At 38.8% G+C, this 19,423-nt stretch overlaps 2 protein-coding genes across 2 annotated transcripts in view; both read left to right on the top strand.

Annotated features, from left to right (window-relative positions):
• The window catches only part of LOC145999356 (glycine receptor subunit alpha-2-like), a 57,504-nt gene that overhangs the window by 35,318 nt on the left and 2,763 nt on the right, over window positions 1-19,423 (top strand). The window contains exons 5-8 of the mRNA XM_083136296.1: window positions 4,439-4,521; window positions 7,122-7,268; window positions 10,205-10,372; window positions 12,599-12,797. Of these exons, the coding sequence (XP_082992422.1) occupies window positions 4,439-4,521; window positions 7,122-7,268; window positions 10,205-10,372; window positions 12,599-12,797 (597 nt within the window). The remainder of the gene's footprint in view (window positions 1-4,438; window positions 4,522-7,121; window positions 7,269-10,204; window positions 10,373-12,598; window positions 12,798-19,423) is intronic.
• Window positions 4,478-19,423, top strand: part of LOC145999777 (tyrosine-protein kinase Fer-like) — a 311,283-nt gene continuing 296,337 nt past the window's right edge. Inside the window, exon 1 of the mRNA XM_083137080.1 lies at window positions 4,478-4,521. The gene's annotated coding sequence lies outside the window, so the exon portion shown is untranslated. The remainder of the gene's footprint in view (window positions 4,522-19,423) is intronic.

Below are 19,423 nucleotides of genomic sequence, written 5' to 3' on the forward strand. Positions count from 1 at the left end.
TTCAAATTCAGAATGACAATAGAATTCGATCGATTGTCACCCAATGAAAAGACATGTTGCAGACATTGGAGCCCAGGGGCGCCAACTTTTGAAAAACATTGCATGGGCTGAACTCGAAAATTTGTTTTGCAACTTTTTGCAATAATATATGTCACAAGAAATTCAAGAAAGTCAAGAATATCAATAAAAAGTCAAGAAATCAATTGATAAGCAATAAAGACAAGAAAAAGTCAAGAAATTACACTTGTCTTCAAGAAGTTTTGCAATCTTTTATTAAAGTATTGTTAATTTACATTGTTATAAACCTGTACTGGGATTTCATAAAATTTAATACAGCGTGTTTCAAAAAGAATATACGTATTTCGCATGCATATATTTATTAAACTTTAAGACATACGAAGATGAAACTTGACACACATACTTACGAACCTCTCAAGTTAAGATTACAGATGTTCAATATGTCCTCCAGCAGTGACACGAACAATATCACATCGATACTCAAATTCCTCCCATACTCGGGCAAGCATGTCCTTCGTCACTGATGTTAGGGCAGTACGGATCCGGTTCTTCAACTCTTCCAGGTTCTGTGGGAGTGGTGGTACATAAACATTGTCTTTAATGAAACCCCACAGGAAGACGTCACAGGGTGTCAAATCCGGTGACCGTGGAGCCCAGCTGATACATGCTAAGTCGCCAGTTCCTTGACGACCAATCCAACGGTTCGGTAGAGTTTCATTCAGATAATCACGCACTTGGCGACTCCAGTGACGGGGTGCCCCGTCTTGTTGAAAAATGAAGTTGTCTTCGTGCAGCCTCGGAAACAACCAGTTTTGTAACATAGAGAGATACTGCTGACCGTTAACCGTGTTTCCATCAAAGAAGAATGTGCCATAAACAGATGATCGGGATATCACGCAAAACACATTTACTTTGGGCGAATCTCGTACATGTTCAATGAATGCATGTGGGTTCTGTAGGCCCCAAATGTGAACATTATGTTTGTTTACCTGACCACTGACATGAAACGCAGCTTCATCACTAAACACGATGCGTTGTGCGAAAGTGTTGTCATTGTCAATAGCATCAAGAATCTCGTTACAAAATGCCACACGTTTGCGTTTGTCATCAGGACGCAGAGCTTGTAACAGCTGTACCTTGTACGGCTTCATAACCAGCCGACGTGTCAAAACATGCCAAATTGTTGTTGTAGGAAGTTGTAACTCCCGACTGGCATGACGAGTTGATTTTGAAGGGCTACGTTGGAAATGAGTTTGAATTCGTGCAACATTTTCTTCAGGAACACGAGGGCGGCCAGGACTCTTTCCTTTACATACACATCCTGTATCTACAAACTGTCGATACCAACTGCGAATGTTCCACCCATTCGGAGGATCAATTTGGTACCTCAACTTGAAACGTCTTTGCACTGTAATCACGGAATTGCACTTCGCAAACTCGAGAACACAAAATGATTTCTGCTGCGGAGTAGCCATTTCAAACAACTGACGGTTACCAAGCAAAACAGAACACAACTGACATCTAGCGGCTATTATATAAACTAGACTATGTATTCGTTTGTCTAATAGCCGAGCCGGGGCGCAGCGATCGATAGTTTGGACAAAATAATACTTTGTAATACGTATATTCTTTTTGAAACACGCTGTATTTGGAAATCTAGAATTGTATTTAGTTGTTGATAAGATTTGTTCACCTTGTTTCTTAAGAATTATACATTCTTGTGTGCTTGAAGTTTTGTAAAAATCTATATATATATATAAATTGATGTAACTGTTATGTGTGTATGTGGGTGTGTGTGTGTGTGTGTATTTGTTCCAGCTTAACTCTCGAACGCCTGGAGCAATTTCAACCAAACTTGGTACACATATCACTTACAATATGGAAAGAAATACTGTGAGGGTAAGACACCCCTAGCACGCATGGGGTGGGGGTGGGGGCTGGAAAGTGGGTGACGTAAAAATAATTGAAAACGACCGATATTAAATTCCGCAAAAATCAGCCGTGACTCTATGCATCCCGCACAACGATAGTGTTTCTCAGGTTGTCTAACATTCAGGCTGATATGAGTTTGTGTTGCGAAAACGACCGATATTAGTGTGGAATCCATAGTTTTCGGGGTTGCTAAGATGAATAGTGACACTCCCAATGGCGTTCAAGTCCAAGTTCATCACCTATTGGCATGGGAGGTGAGAGGGGGTGAAAAATGACCTACATTAGTGTCGAATCCATAGTTTTCGGAGTCGCTAAGCTAATTGGTGACATTCAGGATGAAATAAAATTACTTACATTTTACACTATAGTTAGAATTCATTATTTTCCTGTCTAATAGAACATTGGGATAAATAAATACCCGGGGAATGCCATGTATAAATGTAATGTAAAGTAATGTGGCCATTCTCCATCCAGAATGTAGTCTGAAGCATTAATTTTTACATGCATTAATAATTAAGGGAATCTAAATCTCTTGTTAGAGTACAGCTTCAGTTTTCATCTTAACTGGCCTCGTAGTAGGGGTTTTTCATGAAATAAAAATATCTATTTTTTTAAATTTCCAACTATCTAAGTAGACGGCGATAAATGTTAAGAAAAAAGGAAAAATGATCAAGAAAATGGAAAGAAAGGTCAAGAAAACCCATGAAAAAGTCAAGAATTTTGGATTTGTTATTTTGGTAGTCATCCTGTAAGTAGCCTGAGAATTTGTCCAAATTTCCTTTTTTGTTCCTTGGACAGAAAATGTAGGCTTCTACATTGATTCAGTTCTGAGAGAAGGTTATGTTTTTGCCTACTACACTCATAAGTGCGTATTTTGAAGATAACTGCTTTTTGAGTGCTTAATCTGCAATAATAATAAAAATCTGCTGATGTTTACCAATTTGAATGCTTATTTTGTACTTTTTGGTGCTTTTTGTCTGCTTACTTTGAGAGTTTTTAGTGCCTATGAATTCTCATCCTGGTTATAACCCCTTTCCTCCCTTATATTTCTAATAATGATGTGACCACGGATAGTGTAAATAATATAGGACAATAAAAATAAATCGTATTGAAGATGTAACCAACAAATATTTTCATAACAGTCAGTAATTTGTGAGAATCCTTTGAGTGTATAATGATGAAACATTGTGTTTTTTTTTTAAGTGTGGGCACTTTATTTGTGGTTACAATATAATAGCAAAGCAAATTGTTGGGTGGGCTCGAGCCCCATGGCTCCATATAATTTGGTGCCACTGTTTGAGCCGCAAAGGGCTTACACCACAGACTTTAGTTTAGTAAGGTAGAGTTTGAGGTTCAGTCAACATGATCATGAAAAGGGAAAAAGGACAACAAAGCTGCTGTCTGTCTCCATTGAGAACTGAGCCTGCCAGAAACTGATATTGAGTAGTCCAACATTTCAAAATATTTTGTGATTATGTGAATGATTTTTTTTTATGATTGTCACAATTGTTTTATGCACTTGACAGTACAACAGTTATTTGTAGTTCATGCTTGCTTTTCTATTGACTATAATTTTGTGACTTGAGAATAAATCATTCATAATTAATAATTTTAAAATTAAAAATTGACCCCGAAATTGTAAAATTGATAAATAAAGGGAAAATAAATTTTGTATCAAATTGGTTACTTTATAGAAAATGAACAAAAAATTCTTGACAACTTGGTATAAAACATGAGCCTCCATCAAACCATGTAGTCATCAATGGGTTAAAACTGGAACCTATGTGCAAAAGTAATAATTATGTTCATATCTGTGGTAGCATATTTGCGTCAATTCAGCATATTTAACATGAATATTTGTATTTTTATTACCTAACATTGCTGTTTTGACACTCTTGGCTAATAACAATGATGGTGATGTGATGATTATATGAAATTGATGAAGAGACACTCATAAATAACATCCTAAGCTGAGGCTGGGATTTGAACCCAGGAACTTCAGTGTCAAGTCCGAAAGTCAACCACTTAATGGGCTAATCCACCAAGCTGACATATCTAACATGACTTTGATTTGTTTTTTGTTATTTAGATTTACTTTTCTGCCACTTTTGGCTAATCACGACCATGAAGATGAGTGATTTTATGATGAAATTGATGAAAAGGCATTCACAATGACCACTCATGCCCAGACAGGGATTCGAACCAGGAAGCCTTCGCATTTTAGCATGCTGTGCTAATCACTTTGCAATCAGCTATATTTAACATGAGAAAGCATTAATATGTATATTGATTGATTGATTTGGTATTTTAAGTCCACTTTATGCACAGTATGGCTGATCAGGACTGGACCTACAGCTTAAAGTGGGATCCGAACCACTATAAGCCTCCACCGGGTATCGAACCCGGGACCCCTTGATTACAAGGCAACGACGCTACCACTGCACCATTGGGGAGGCCTGATTAATATGTATATTATTTCTTTCAACAGAAGAATAGTGACCATTGGCTGCAAAATGGACTTTGCTAGGTATCCCATGGATAAACAAGTTTGCCAAATGGATTTTGGAAGCTGTAAGTATCAGTGGAAAATTATTTTAAAAAGTGTGCATAATATTTAAACATTTTCACCAGGTTATACCAATCACCATTTGATTATTATTACAATAAACATTTTATTAAATTAAATATAATGTATCAACAAATCATTAATAACAGCTATGATGTCATTAATCTGAGAGAATCATGTCATTTTTCTTGATGAGGTAATTGAAATAATGACGTCAATAAGCAGAGAGCAATGCCTGCTTCGAACAAACACAGTTTCATTCCTTAAAACAACACAGAATGTAGAATAAAAAAGTAATGAAAATAGTGGTGGACAATTTGTCTACCATTATCTTTCCGTTGACTGTACTATAGACTCAAATAATCAGGGGGTGAATATAAAAAATCTGAGAGTACATAACTAATAACATATACTTTTATTAATTTTTCTTCTGCTTTTCTTCCTTCTCTTTTTTTATTTCTTTTTCTTTAAAGAAAACATTAATCTGATTTTATTTAATTTTTGTCATTTAACATCTATTTTCTGCCACTTGAGATGGTGACGGTGAGTGATGTGCAGCAGAGTATGTTATTGCTACGCTGATCATTCTCAGGACGTGCAATTAGAAAAATAAGTAGCTTCTTGCCAGTGTACAAGTTTAATAAAATCTTTTAACTTTAAACATTCAATATAAAATAACACAACTATACTTACAAATACAATCACATTTCAATAAGCTGTGGCTTTTCTTCTATAACAGCGTTTTTCACAAAATTCACATCATCTCACGCAACTCAACTTACTTTTCGTCTTTTTACACACTGTTGTCATGGCAACCCAATCAACAACAGATATATCTGCACCAGACTGCATAGTTTTACAAATGTCTAGTAACCGGAAATGACTTCCGCTTCTGTTGTCGCTTTTAATTACACATAAATAAAATAAAACTATATATACATTTGATAATATTAACACAAACAAACAAAACATATTCATGTTGAAAATAAACAAGTAAAGCATTACATATGGTAAAAATAAACAAGGCATATCAAGGTCACTTCTGTTAGCTTTCAACAAATTCAATAAGAAATAAACAGAAATCAAATATAAACAGCCTTTGGGAAAATTATTAATACAGTAATTGTAAATCTTAGTGAAAAGTGAAGGTTTGGGTTGAAGATTGTATAAGTTTCTTTACAATTCATTTTTCATGCTCAACTATGAGTAATTATTAGGGCTCGGAAGTTGAAGACCTATAAATTGCCAAAAAAAGACCTATAAAAAGACCTAAAAATGTCAAAAAAAGGGCCTAAAAACAAAAAAAAAGGACGTATAAATGTGATCCAAATTAATTAATAACTTCAGTTTTAATTACATATTTAATGAATATGCACGGCACCTCCTTATCTGACTTTAGATCTTTGCAGGTGCGTGTCTGGTCCTATACATCATGCTGAAAGCTTCAAAACAAGAGAAAGTTGCCACTTACAGCGCCATCTTCCAGACAAGTTACGGTTAAAGGACCTTGTACCGTACCTGCTTCAGTCATCCAAAAATGTTTTTTTCTCGTTTCTGGGATGGTTCAAATATATATTTCTTTTTATTTCCTTACTACAGGAAGGATGTTTAAGAGGTGATGAACTGATGATGATTCGAATTGAGAATGGGGAGTAACAACGTAGTCGAAAGAAGGTGAAGTGGCAAAAAAAAGCTGTTAAGACCTTAAAAAAGGCTAAAAAAGGACCAATAAGCCAAAAACGCCGAAAAAGGCAAAAAAGGACAAATAAAACCCACCTTTTTCTGGCCTACAATGACCCAAAATGAACATATATTATGTTCTTCGGACACTAGGGAAAAAAAGGATTTTTCCTCAACTTCCGAGCCCTTATAATTATTCTTACATCACTACAATTTCCCTACCTTCTTCTATACATAATGTTAATTTAATTTGATTTTTGTTGTGTAGCATCGCTTTTCTCAGTGGCCGTGGTGGCTCAGTCAGTAACGTGTCTGACTACCATGCTAAAGGTCCCGGGTTCGTTCCCTGGCCGGTTCAAATCTGGGAACTTTTCTAATGATGGAAGCGGCCCCGGCGCCCACCCAGCATCAAATAGCATGGGTACCTGGGAAAAACCCTGGGGGGTAAAGGTAGTCAGGGGCGTGATGCTGATCACATCACCCCCACTCACGACCGGATCAAGAAAGTGTGTGGCGTTACCCCCACACACCCTATACGCCTTCATGGCATGGTGCTATGCACAGGGGAGCACTTTACTTTACTTTTTGACATCGCTTTTCTGACACTTTTGGCTAAATACAACAAAGAAGGTGAATGATAATATGATGAAATTGATGAAGTGGTTGTGATTAACCACTCACACAGATCACCCATGCCCAGGGCAGGTTCGAACTTGAGAACCTCACGCATATTACCACATTGTGCTCACCACCCCATCATGGAAGTCGGCTAGTGTTATATGAAGTGGGAAATTGTAGGTTGGATATGCAATGAAGAGAGGCTCATATTACACTACACGATTTTTTATGTCTTGCACTATTTTTGCTTGTAAGAACTGTACAACCAATCAGAGTTAAAGTAACATTAATGCATTTCAATTTCCAGACAGTTACCCAACATCCACTCTTAAGTTTTCATGGCTTCAACCAGGTCTCTACCTTAAAGATGCAGACACCATGACGATGCACCTGTCTCAATTCGATGTGTTCTTTTCCTACAAGGAGGAACCAGTCATCCGACGATTTGGACCAGGTACTGATGATATTCTTATTTTTCATGGATAAATAATTTCTTTGAATCATTGTGTTAACTACACTATGACCAGAAATAAAGTATACCAAAATTTGGCAACAGGTGTACCCATCTCCCCCAAGGCCAATGACACATTTCCCCCAAAATCATGTCATGCATTCCCCAAAATCATATCTTTTGCACCCTCAAACCATATAGTAATTCCTATAAAGTATTCAATTACAACAGCTTGTCTATCGAAAGTAACTTTTTTCTTAGCTTTTTGACCCAAAGTGACAAGTTCTTTCAGTCAAGAGAACGTGATTTAAACCAAACACAATAAAGATGATCACATGAAGACTCGTAGCATTCACGTGATGCCTCTCAGGGTAGGGGTGATAATATCTCTCTTTATTCGTTAGTCAAAACATAATCAGTCAAGTTTTCACTAAGAGAAAAGAAGTATATTTTACTTCTTAGCAAAATAAATTCTTACGTGCACAAATCCATTTCAGTCAAAGAAATAACACAGGGTGTCTACTGACCTGGAAAACCTGGAATCAACTTTTGTATCTGGATAACCTGGTAAAAGCCTGGAATTTAACCAGAAACCTGGATTTTTTCTCAAAGTTACCATTTTCACTACATATGTCCACTTCACTTAGGGGCTTACGTTTTGTGAGTACGTGGATGGCGACCACGGGGATACCTGAGCAGAGTCTGTCACTGCCTCCACTTGAATTTTGGGGAGAATGCTGCGATTCAAGGGATTTCTTCATTAATTTTGAGAAAGTCAGTGAACACAGTGTGTGAATATGTATGAGAATATATGCTTTCATTTATAGCTGCTGGTAATATTTTTAAATGTCAAGAAAAGGAAGAAAGTTATACTAGAAAATGTTGTACTCAAATAACTCCAATCTGAACACATTATTTTTGTTACTTACAGAATTATTGTACTACAAGTGCAAAGTACAGTTTGTATGAGTATATTTTATGAATAAATTTGTATGAGTAAATTTTGCAAAGTACAGTTTGTATGAGTATATTTTATGAATAAATTTGTATGAGTAAATTTTGTAAAAATAAAGTAACTGGCCATTCCCCATCCAAGAAGAATATGCAGTAACATGTAATTATATAAATTAACATATGCTTAGAATTTAAATTAATAATTTTTAGAACTTTTGTAGTAAAAACAAAATGTAAAAAATATGCTACTACCAAGGTATATGAATTACACAAGAGATAAAGGTGAGAACTGCAAATTTATCTCAACTGGCCTTCTGGTAGGGCCTATCAACAATAACAACTTTCCTTTGTTTAAAAAAATGTAGACCTGGAAAATAATATAAACAGACCTGGACAAACTTGGAAGAAACCTGTAATTTAAAAACAGACATTTAGTAGACACCCTGTAACAGCTTCTTACAATTCAGCTTGACCACTATTTAAAACTTCAAGCCCGAACTAAAAGTAAAGACAAAACACAATCGTAATTTCCATGGCAATAGCTCATACAAGATATGCATATGCAGGTCAGTCACTATTCTGACATTTTCAGTGATATGTCTAAATATTACATACCACAAGAATCACAAAATGAATAAAAGAGATAAATAACAATAAACATTTGTACAACGAGAAAGGTAATTAGGAAAGAACAATAAACATATGTACAAGAAGAAAGGACATGTCAAAATGATGCACCTGCTTTAACTTAAGCAGTATACCAACACTAACATATTTTAAGAAGTGATGTTATTCATGAATATGAAGAATATTGCTTATGTCTTTTAATGCAGCTCTAGTAAAAAACTTCACATGCACCTCAGCGAAGCACCAAAGATGCATACATGGAACATTGCGAGTGAAGCGAGCAAGAAAATTTTTACATCCATTTCTTTGCAGGCTTTCAAGAATATTAATTTAATGGGATGTCAATACTTTCTTAGGATCACGAGATATTTAGTCATTTCCAGCTTCTCTTTTGGCACGTTCGGGGTAGAAAACATGTGGATACCATATTGCTAAATACAGTCTCCAAAATTTAATGTTGGAACTCTCTCGTCACTACAGAAATCCCTTGACAATCTAAGATTTAAGACTTTATCAAGAGCTTCATCTCTCTCCCTTTAAATTTAATACTCAATCCTATCACCAAAATTTCCATGACAATTTTAGACTTACTGTTAATATTGAAGAGTGGATATTGCCTCCTCCAAAAAAATAATTCTCAGTCTCCACACAAGAATTTCCGCAACAGTCTAAGACAATAGTAATACACAAGAATTGGAAACCCCCTCAATTTAATGCTCAATTCCTCCTCTAACTAAAATACCTACAATCTAAGATCTAGAGTTGGATACTGTCCCCCCCCCAACGTTTAATTCATAATTACCCCCAGAACCCACATGTCAATTAATGCCTAATATCTAAGAGTTGGATATTCACCCCCCCCCCCCCTTTTCGAAAATACCCTTAAACACTTTATTTTCTTCATCTAATATATAAATGTTGAATTTTACATTATTTGAATGGAAAAAATTCCCCAAAAAATCTCGATGGCACAGCCTGCGCCATAATCCCCCTGCCCATGTACATCGTTGGTATTGTGTAGGAAGGGGGGCTGCAGTGTGACATTGGTTCTTACAGAGAACAATTACAGTGAAACGCGACTACAATGGTCTTGAGTATCCAACAGCAACACAGTGCTCTTTGTTGGAAGACATTTCTGGCATTCTTGCTCGAAAGTTCACTACACATGCAAATTCTGCCCAATGCATTAATGAAATTGCAGTCAATGAGTCAAGTTTGCAAACTTGCAGGGTCGCTATGAAAAATGTTTGGTGTTGGATGGATACACTTGGAACATGCAGTGGCGATTCCTCCATGTAGAAAGTAAGGAACTTCCTACAGTTTCATTTATACTTATTTCCAGTTTTCTACTTTTTAAGAGTTTAATGAGCCTTATAAAATTTTGAGCTCAATCAAGGTTTGCTACTCGTCTGTCAAGAGTCAATGTGCTAGCTATCACCCGCTCGTTCCAGATCTGTTGCTCAAAGACGACAGACCATCTTTGCCTGCCGCTGAGGAACCTTTCCCGTCATCCTACAGGCAGTTGGGTGAGGGGCAGTGCAAGGGAGGGTGGGGGTACGTGGGGGTGTTGCCCAGTTATATGGTCCGCAAGGAAGGTCCGGTGGGTTCCTCAACAGTGATGCCAACTCTAGCATAATGGTTCCAAACCTAGCAAAATTTGAACCTAGCACTCAGTGTTTGGCATAATGGAAAATCCAGCATCATCTCAAAAAAGGGCGTCCCTGGGAAAAAGAGAAATTGAATTCTAATGAAGATATTTTGAGGAAATATTTATTTTAAAGAAAAACTCCAGATCTTGTTTGTGCTTCTCTAGCGGACTTGTTTCAAACAAAAGGAAGTATGCCGACCAAGGGACAAGCTTTTACAGGCCCTGAACCATCCTCTTGTTTTCATCTTTTCTTTATCCTCCCCAATTTAACAAGGGAGGAACATTTCATAAAAGGAAATCGGTAGAAAGTTGGAGGTCACAAATAAAACAAATTGACGCCGTTACCAGTCATGGAATTTTCTTCAACTTTTTTCAAGCACTATGCTAAACACATTTTTTTTTTTGAATGATCGAAATTCCTAATGTTGCATAACTACAATAAATATAATCAATAACGCAGTTCACAACTCCAAAATAGCAAAATAAAATTGAACTTAAAATTACTACAGTCATCAGAAATGGTTGGTTGATTTGGTGTTTTAAGTCCACTTTATGCACAGTATGGCTAATCGGGACTGGACCTACAGTTTAAAGTGGGATCCGACCCACTATGTGCCCCCACCGGGTATCGAACAGTCATCAGAAAATGATAATAATAAATTAATAATAATTGTATAATAATAATAATAATAAATCCTAGCATAATTTTATCACATTTAGTGTAATTTATGAGTTGAAACAGCACCTTTTCTTATCAGGATGTTGGTATTGGCAAAGCTGTTCTTAATCCACACATGACAGCCAGGGAGGGCCTGCAGCTAACATTACAAATCCAATGGCTAATCCAAGGTACAGGCGATACATGTCACTGTGTATTTGAATGCATTTTCGAAAACTTTCCTCGGTCTGTTTACCATAACTTTCTACACTGCAAAAATTCCACGAGTTGCCACTTGGAACATGTATGCTGACTCTTGTGTTCATGTTCGAATGTTGTGTATACAGTACCTGTTGTACAAGTTTTGAGATGTTCTGTTGATACAGGTCATTTTTTTCATTACACAGTCCTTACATTATACTTATAACATTAAATAAAACTGTACATGTTCTCAGTGGCATGCCCAAAGAGGGTGGGGTTGGTGGGTGGGTCATAACCTCCCCATTCTTTGTCCCAGTATTCTTAATAAAAAGACAAAAGGTAAAGTTCCCCATGCATATAGCACTGTGCCCTGAAGTCACATTTATAGGATGTTGGGAGGGGGGTGGGGGTAGGGTTCTACACATTCTCGAACTCTGTCACTTTGGAGGTGATGTGAATAGCACCGCACTCCAGCCACCTTTACGCTCCAGGGTTTCCCCAAAGTTGATTTGAGGCTGGGAGAGCCCCAGAGCTGCTTTATGCAGGGACAAGGCTGGTAATTTTCCAACCTTAGATCACCCACCCAGGGAATCTCCTGCATTGCAGTTAGATGCCCTACTGACTAGACCACTGCGGCTGTATTCCTAATAAAAAGAAAGTGAAACTCTGGTATAGATGGACAAAAAAATTTATTCATACCCCCTCCCCTTTCGAATATCCTGGGTACACCACTGCATGTTCTGCATGTCAGTATACTTTATTTCCAGCCATTCTGTAGTTGTGTCTATTACATATTTATAGACAGTATACATCTTATACTTTGTGAGCCTTGGTTTCTGGATACTTTAAGAGCTAGGAATCTTTGTAAATTTCTTAAAGATAAAAAGAGAAGGTAGGATAGTGGATTTCAATATTTAATAATCATTGAATGTATTTCTGGCATTATACAATGATTTTTATTATTTTGCAATTACTGCTTACTTATAGATGCACAGTTTAGTTTTTTATTTTTATTTTTATTAACTCCTTAAGCCATGCCACTGGGAAAGTCATGTCATCTTGATCTGACAGTGGTTGCCAAATGTCTAAACAAACATATTGCAATTTATGTATGCAAAGAAATTTAAGATGCATAACATACATAGGTACAATGGATAGATATCATAATTTTGTTTTATAATTATTATCTTCAGTTAAATGAAAGAACAAAACAGTCGACAGTTTCATATTCTGCTTCATTGCCAGCCTTGTACTCAATGCTCCAACTAGAGATGACATTCGAGAGACGACTGAGGACATACCTTTTCACAACTTTTCTCCCGAGCTCTCTGATGGTGTTTGTCTCCTGGGGAAGCTTTGTGGTGAACCCTGACATGGTCCCAGGTCGCCTGGTGCTACTCATTACAACCCTGCTTGCACTGGTCACGATGTTTGGTGCAGAGCAGTAAGTACAATTACTAGCAATATTATTTTCTTTAAAAACAGCAAGTATAAATTACGTATCTATGACATTATGCATTTAGATCTATGGAAACTTATATTTTTCTTTGTTGTTATTGTTTTACAAATAATAAAATTGAAATTGACTTGAAAATACTTTGGTGTTATTGACAAGTTCAAACTTGAGTCCACTATTTAAATAGAAACTGGATTCGACTTGCTTCCTTTCCATAAACTATCACTTTGTTGCTCATCAGTTCCCGACTTTTCGCCATCCTGCGTACACCTAGTTATAACAATCAACATGATTTTCATAATGTGAAAAATGATCTCTCGTTATTTTGTTGGAATGGCAGTTAATCAGGGGTTTCTCCAGAATTTTCCATCTGCTGGGTGTAAGTATAAATTTAGAGCAAATGGCCATAAATTGGTAAAATCACTGCAGTTAATTGCTACCCTCTAAATCACAGAAAACAATATTCTTTGTAATAAAATATTGGTACTATTTCACCATTCGAATAACATGATTTTTCCCCCCAGATATCTCAGGGGGGTTAAGAGCCTCCTCTGTTCCCATCTGTGGGTCGCCTTGCATTAGTTAACCTCCAGTACACTTAATAGATCAATCATGTAAGAGTTATTTGTTGAATCTTTCTGTTAGAAAATAAATAATGATCATCTGTGTAATGCTTTGTTGACATTGTGCATCTCTTTCTTTTCTACATATATACAGGGTGGGCACAAAGTCGCTTTCTCCAATAAATGAAGAAATCAAATAAAAGAACCTAGGTAACTTGACAATCTTTATTGTACTTCAAAGTGTCGTTTGTACTTCAAATACTGTTCAAACTGTCCCCCACCATGTTCAAGGTACATCTCTTCAGCACTGATTTGCAAATATCATGATACGATTGTCATCCAATCTCTTGAATGATTGTTTGATTGGCTGTTGCAAGTGGACCAAATCCTGCAGTTTCTCGGAAAACACTTCGTCTTTGACAATACCTCACATGGAGAAGTTGCACGGTGTGAGGTCACATGAATGTGGTGGCCAATCTGTCGTACCACGACGACCAATCCATTCATCAAAATGTTGATCCAAGAACTCCCTTACAACAACACTAAAATGATACGGTGGTCCATCGTGTTGCCACATGAATGGAATTTTTTCGTAATGAGGGTTATTGACAAGTTCTGGAATCACAACGTCCTGCAACATCTGAAGGTATGTGTCACCGGTAACAATTCCTTCAAAAAAGAAAGGTCCTACGACACCACCACTCCAAATACCACCCCAAACAGTGACACCAGGAACATTTAACTCTTCCGTCATAATTTCGTGTGGATTGGTATCACTCCAATAAACACAACTGTGTCTGTTTACGCAACCGTTCATCTTGAATGAGGCCTCATCTGTCCACAAAATTTGTTTCCAGAAGTCTCTGTCAGCTTCGTTCCGAATGAGACACCACTCACAGAACTCAACACGTCGGTCCGGATCACATTCGTGTAACGCGTGCAGAAGCTTTGGCCGGTAAGGTTTCTTCTTCAAATCCTTTAACATGTTCCTTAGAGGTACGTGACATTCCCAGGTCCCCTGCGAGTAGTACAGTAAATGTGCATCCCACCGCAACCCTGATTTTTTGACCTCTAAGAAAACCGCACCAAAACCTCAAAAACTCACTTTCTCTCCACGTTCCGCGCCTCATTTATTGCGCTGACGATGTTTCACGGTGCAGAAAAGCCGTGATGAGTAAATTCACTTTCTCATCCTTGAAGGATGAATGCGCCTTATCGTAATTTTCCAAGTCCGGGACCAATGTTTATATATCGTGACCTTTGTAAACCTCTCGGGAACGATGTGATCTCTCTGCCACACGCGCGCGCGTGCCTCTCATTATTTCTGTATTGTGACACAAACAAACAAATAATAATTGTTTTTTTTAGGATTCCTGGCCCCTATAACCCCGCCAGGAGTGCGTGGTGTCCAACCCAAAAAAAAAGGTTCTAACGGCTGCGGTTAGATAACCACACCTCTGTAAAGTTTCACGTGTTTTTGTTTTTTTTTCTCCATGAAACTCTACAGAGGACCTCCGTAATGCATGCAACGTGTACTAACGACTCTAGTGTTATTTGATGTTGTAATTTTTGATATAGAGTTTTATTTGTGAGATAGATAAAAAATTATGTTTATTATAATATTTTGTTGATGAAGATGGAGAATATGTGTGTGTGTGTGTGTGTTACAAATAAAGTTGCATGCTTTTTTTCTAGTGTGTGTATGTGTATGTGTGTTTTGATGTTCGACAGCATCTGAAACGATAAAAAAAAAAGAATTTCATTGTTAATTTTTTCTCATGTAAAAAAACAACAACAAATTTTGTGCAAATTCTGATTGTCTCGTGCTATAGTGCAAAAAAAAAAAAACTGATGAAAAAAAAGACATTGTAACTGATCTGAAGTGGTGAAAATTGATATTGTAACTGATCTGAACTAGTGAAATTCGTATTATCATTGTGCTAGTACAAAATTCTTATTGTAACTGATTGTGCAAGAAAAGATGTTAAACCTGTTAAAACTGCTCTGTGACCCTCTCGTTCTTCACGTCGTGGACGAAGGACTTCTCTGCAATCAGGATGACGCTGCACACGGTGTCCTCGGGCAAGGCATCGTGGAACTCGCAGACGACCTTGATGTTGGTGCGATCATTGACCACGACCTGCTTCCGCTTCGTCGTGTTGATGACGGACATGGGTCTGTGGGTTTTGAATTCGCTGGGCGTGTAGTACATGTCCACGCTTCCCTCGGTCACGTGCTTGTAAGCCGTGTAAGCTTCGTAAAGTTTGAGATAATCATCTTTGGTCATGTCGAGGTTGTAATTTTCGCGCGGGAACACTTCGTTCCTACCATTCTTGAGATAAACGTTCTTGATCTTGCAATCGTCGAATTTGCTGGAATCTTTTTCCTGATTCTTGTCCCTCCCGGTCTGTAAGAGCACTACGACGAAATCTGGCATGTCGAACTGTATGTTGTTGAACTGCGTCGTCACGTCGAATTCCAGGTGACTTCCGGACGCTAATTTTTGCACACACTGGTAACCGTGAAAGTGAATCGGTACCTGTGGACTCTTCAAGATCTCCGCTTTGTACTTGAGGGCGTAGTTCGTTTCGTATTCCACCACCGGCATTCTCAACTCCATGCTCCGGATGACGCACTTGGCTGCTTCGGGTAAAGTGTTGGGCAGTGGCGTGGTGGAACCTCAAACAGCATCACGATGGGCGTGTTCCATCTCACGAGCGAATCTTCGATCTTGAAACTCACGCTGCACGACGACATCGTCTATCCTAAATCCGTAGCTCTGTGTGCATTCTACAGCATGTACCTCATACCTAACGTCACGCAGCACAACAACAAAATTAGCGTCGGAAGCGAACATATCGTCGTCACGCCAGGCCAATACAATCTTTCTACTTTGCAAGCTCAATTACCCAAAGGCACGTACCTTTCTCAAAATTCGGTCACGCACAGAGTGGAAATCGTGTCGGCGACGGAGACCGTGGACCTGGGCACCATAGGAGAACTTTTAGGTTTCGAGAACGACACCAAACTCGAAGCTGGCATCAAGCACGTAGCAACCAACATTCCTAAATTTCTAGCCATCGAAACTTTGAACGTTCACTGTAACGTGGCGGAAGGCATGATCACGAAATCCTCGGACGGGTTGTTGGGAAGTCACAAGCAGACGTGAATCATAGCCACGTTCAAACCCAGTTCCGAATTCATGGAACCGATCATCTACACACCCTCTTCGCCGATCTATTTTCCAGTATGTCGCAACCGCATAGACAACATAGAGTTGGTGGTGACGAACGAGAAAGGAGACGTGGTGGATTTCGCAGGTGCCACGACCACTGCCGTCGTGGAGATCAACGTATAATAAATAACACACGGGTATTGAAAAAAAAATGGAGCAAATCGAAAGTTACGAATTGCAATCTTTCCCTCCCAACCGTCGCACGTTCGCAAATTTGAACGAAGCGAACCGGGAGATCGAATACGACGTGGACGTAGGCGACGGGTTCGTTCATCCTCACAGAGCGGACCTCTACCTTCAATTCGACGTGGTGAAGAAAGAAAGCGGAGACGCGTTCCCCGCAGCAGCAAATTTGATACTCGTGGACAACTTCGTGCCTCACCTGTTCTCGCAGGTGGAGGTGAGGAAACACAACACCGTCATCGACAGAATAGATTATCCAGGCATCACGTCGACGGCAGTGGGAACATTGAAATTATCCAAAACGGACGCAGCATACTATCAAGCGGGGGGATTCGAAGCGGGAACCAAAATATCGATGAGAAGTCACACGGTGCTCTTTCCCATGCGTCTGCTTCCGGGATTCTTCTCGGACTACAAGGAGATCATGTGGAAGGGAGGAGTGAGAATTACATTTCGAAGAGCGGCCAACGATAACGACGCACTGATGCGATACGCTACTTTGGGTCCGGACGGCACCACGCCACTGCCCAACACTTTACCCGAAGCAGCCAAGTGCGTCATCCGGAGCATGGAGTTGAGAATGCCGGTGGTGGAATACGAAACGAACTACGCCCTCAAGTACAAAGCGGAGATCTTGAAGAGTCCACAGGTACCGATTCACTTTCACGGTTACCAGTGCGTGCAAAAATTAGCGTCCGGAAGTCACCTGGAATTCGACGTGACGACGCAGTTCAACAACATACAGTTCGACATGCCAGATTTCGTCGTAGTGCTCTTTCAGACCGGGAGGGACAAGAATCAGGAAAAAGATTCCAGCAAATTCGACGATTGCAAGAACAAGAACGTTTATCTCAAGAATGGTAGGAACGAAGTGTTCCCGCGCGAAAATTACAACCTCGACATGACCAAAGATGATTATCTCAAACTTTACGAAGCTTACACGGCTTACAAGCACGTGACCGAGGGAAGCGTGGACATGTACTACACGCCCAGCGAATTCAAAACCCACAGACCCATGTCCGTCATCAACACGACGAAGCGGAAGCAGGTCGTGGTCAATGATCGCACCAACATCAAGGTCGTCTGCGAGTTCCACGATGCCTTGCCCGAGGACACCGTGTGCAGCGTCATCCTGATTGCAGAGAAGTCCTTCGTCCACGACGTGAAGAACGAGAGGGTCACAGAGCAGTTTTAACAGGTTTAACATCTTTTCTTGCACAATCAGTTACAATAAGAATTTTGTACTAGCACAATGATAATACGAATTTCACTAGTTCAGATCAGTTACAATATCAATTTTCACCACTTCAGATCAGTTACAATGTCTTTTTTTTCATCAGTTTTTTTTTTTTGCACTATAGCACGAGACAATCAGAATTTGCACAAAATTTGTTGTTGTTTTTTTACATGAGAAAAAATTAACAATGAAATTTTTTTTTTTTATCGTTTCAGATGCTGTCGAACATCAAAACACACATACACATACACACACTAGAAAAAAAGCATGCAACTTTATTTGTAACACACACACACACACACATATTCTCCATCTTCATCAACAAAATATTATAATAAACATAATTTTTTATCTATCTCACAAATAAAACTCTATATCAAAAATTACAACATCAAATAACACTAGAGTCGTTAGTACACGTTGCATGCATTACGGAGGTCCTCTGTAGAGTTTCATGGAGAAAAAAAAACAAAAACACGTGAAACTTTACAGAGGTGTGGTTATCTAACCGCAGCCGTTAGAACCTTTTTTTGGGTTGGGCACCATGCACTCCTGGCGGGGTTATAGGGGCCAGGAATCCTAAAAAAAACAATTATTATTTGTTTGTTTGCGTCACAATACAGAAATAATGAGAGGCACGCGCGCGCGTGTGGCAGAGAGATCACATCGTTCCCGAGAGGTTTACAAAGGTCACGATATATAAACATTGGTCCCGGACTTGGAAAATTACGATAAGGCGCATTCATCCTTCAAGGATGAGAAAGTGAATTTACTCATCACGGCTTTTCTGCGCCGTGAAACATCGTCAGCGCAATAAATGAGGCGCAGAACGTGGAGAGAAAGTGAGTTTTTGAGGTTTTGGTGCAGTTTTCTTAGAGGTCAAAAAATCAGGGTTGCGGTGGAATGCACATTTACTGTACTACTCCTGCGTTCCTTCTGGTAGATTTCTTTGGGCTGGATACACAACTCTGAGCAACATGTGCAGTGTTTTCTTCATTTTGTACACTTCGGGGTCGTCCGCTTCGCTGTAGATCATGCACAGAACCTGTAGCCTCGAATTGTTGGTTCAGGTTTCTCATGGCTTGACGTGATGGTGGTTCCACACCTGAAATCTTCTCCTGAATTCTGCTGTCACCACATTTGTGTTTTTGTTGTGTTTCCACCAAGCTTGTAGTACGAAAGCGCGTTGTTCTTTTGTTAGTTTGCGATTCATCTCAAGACCTGCAATGCAAGATAACAACTTCACTCAGTAAACAACTCTCTTCAACAAACAGTTAACAAAACACGTATGAAAACATGGTTACCAGTCCTAGAGACACAGTAGTGCCAGTCCTCGTACAAAAAAATGCTCGCTGATTCCTCGCTTATTTCTTTCTTTCCTTACTTGTTTTGGGAA

Source organism: Lepisma saccharinum, chromosome 15 (genome assembly GCF_977018435.1).
Source record: "Lepisma saccharinum chromosome 15, izLepSacc3.1, whole genome shotgun sequence".
Taxonomy (NCBI): domain Eukaryota; kingdom Metazoa; phylum Arthropoda; class Insecta; order Zygentoma; family Lepismatidae; genus Lepisma; species Lepisma saccharinum.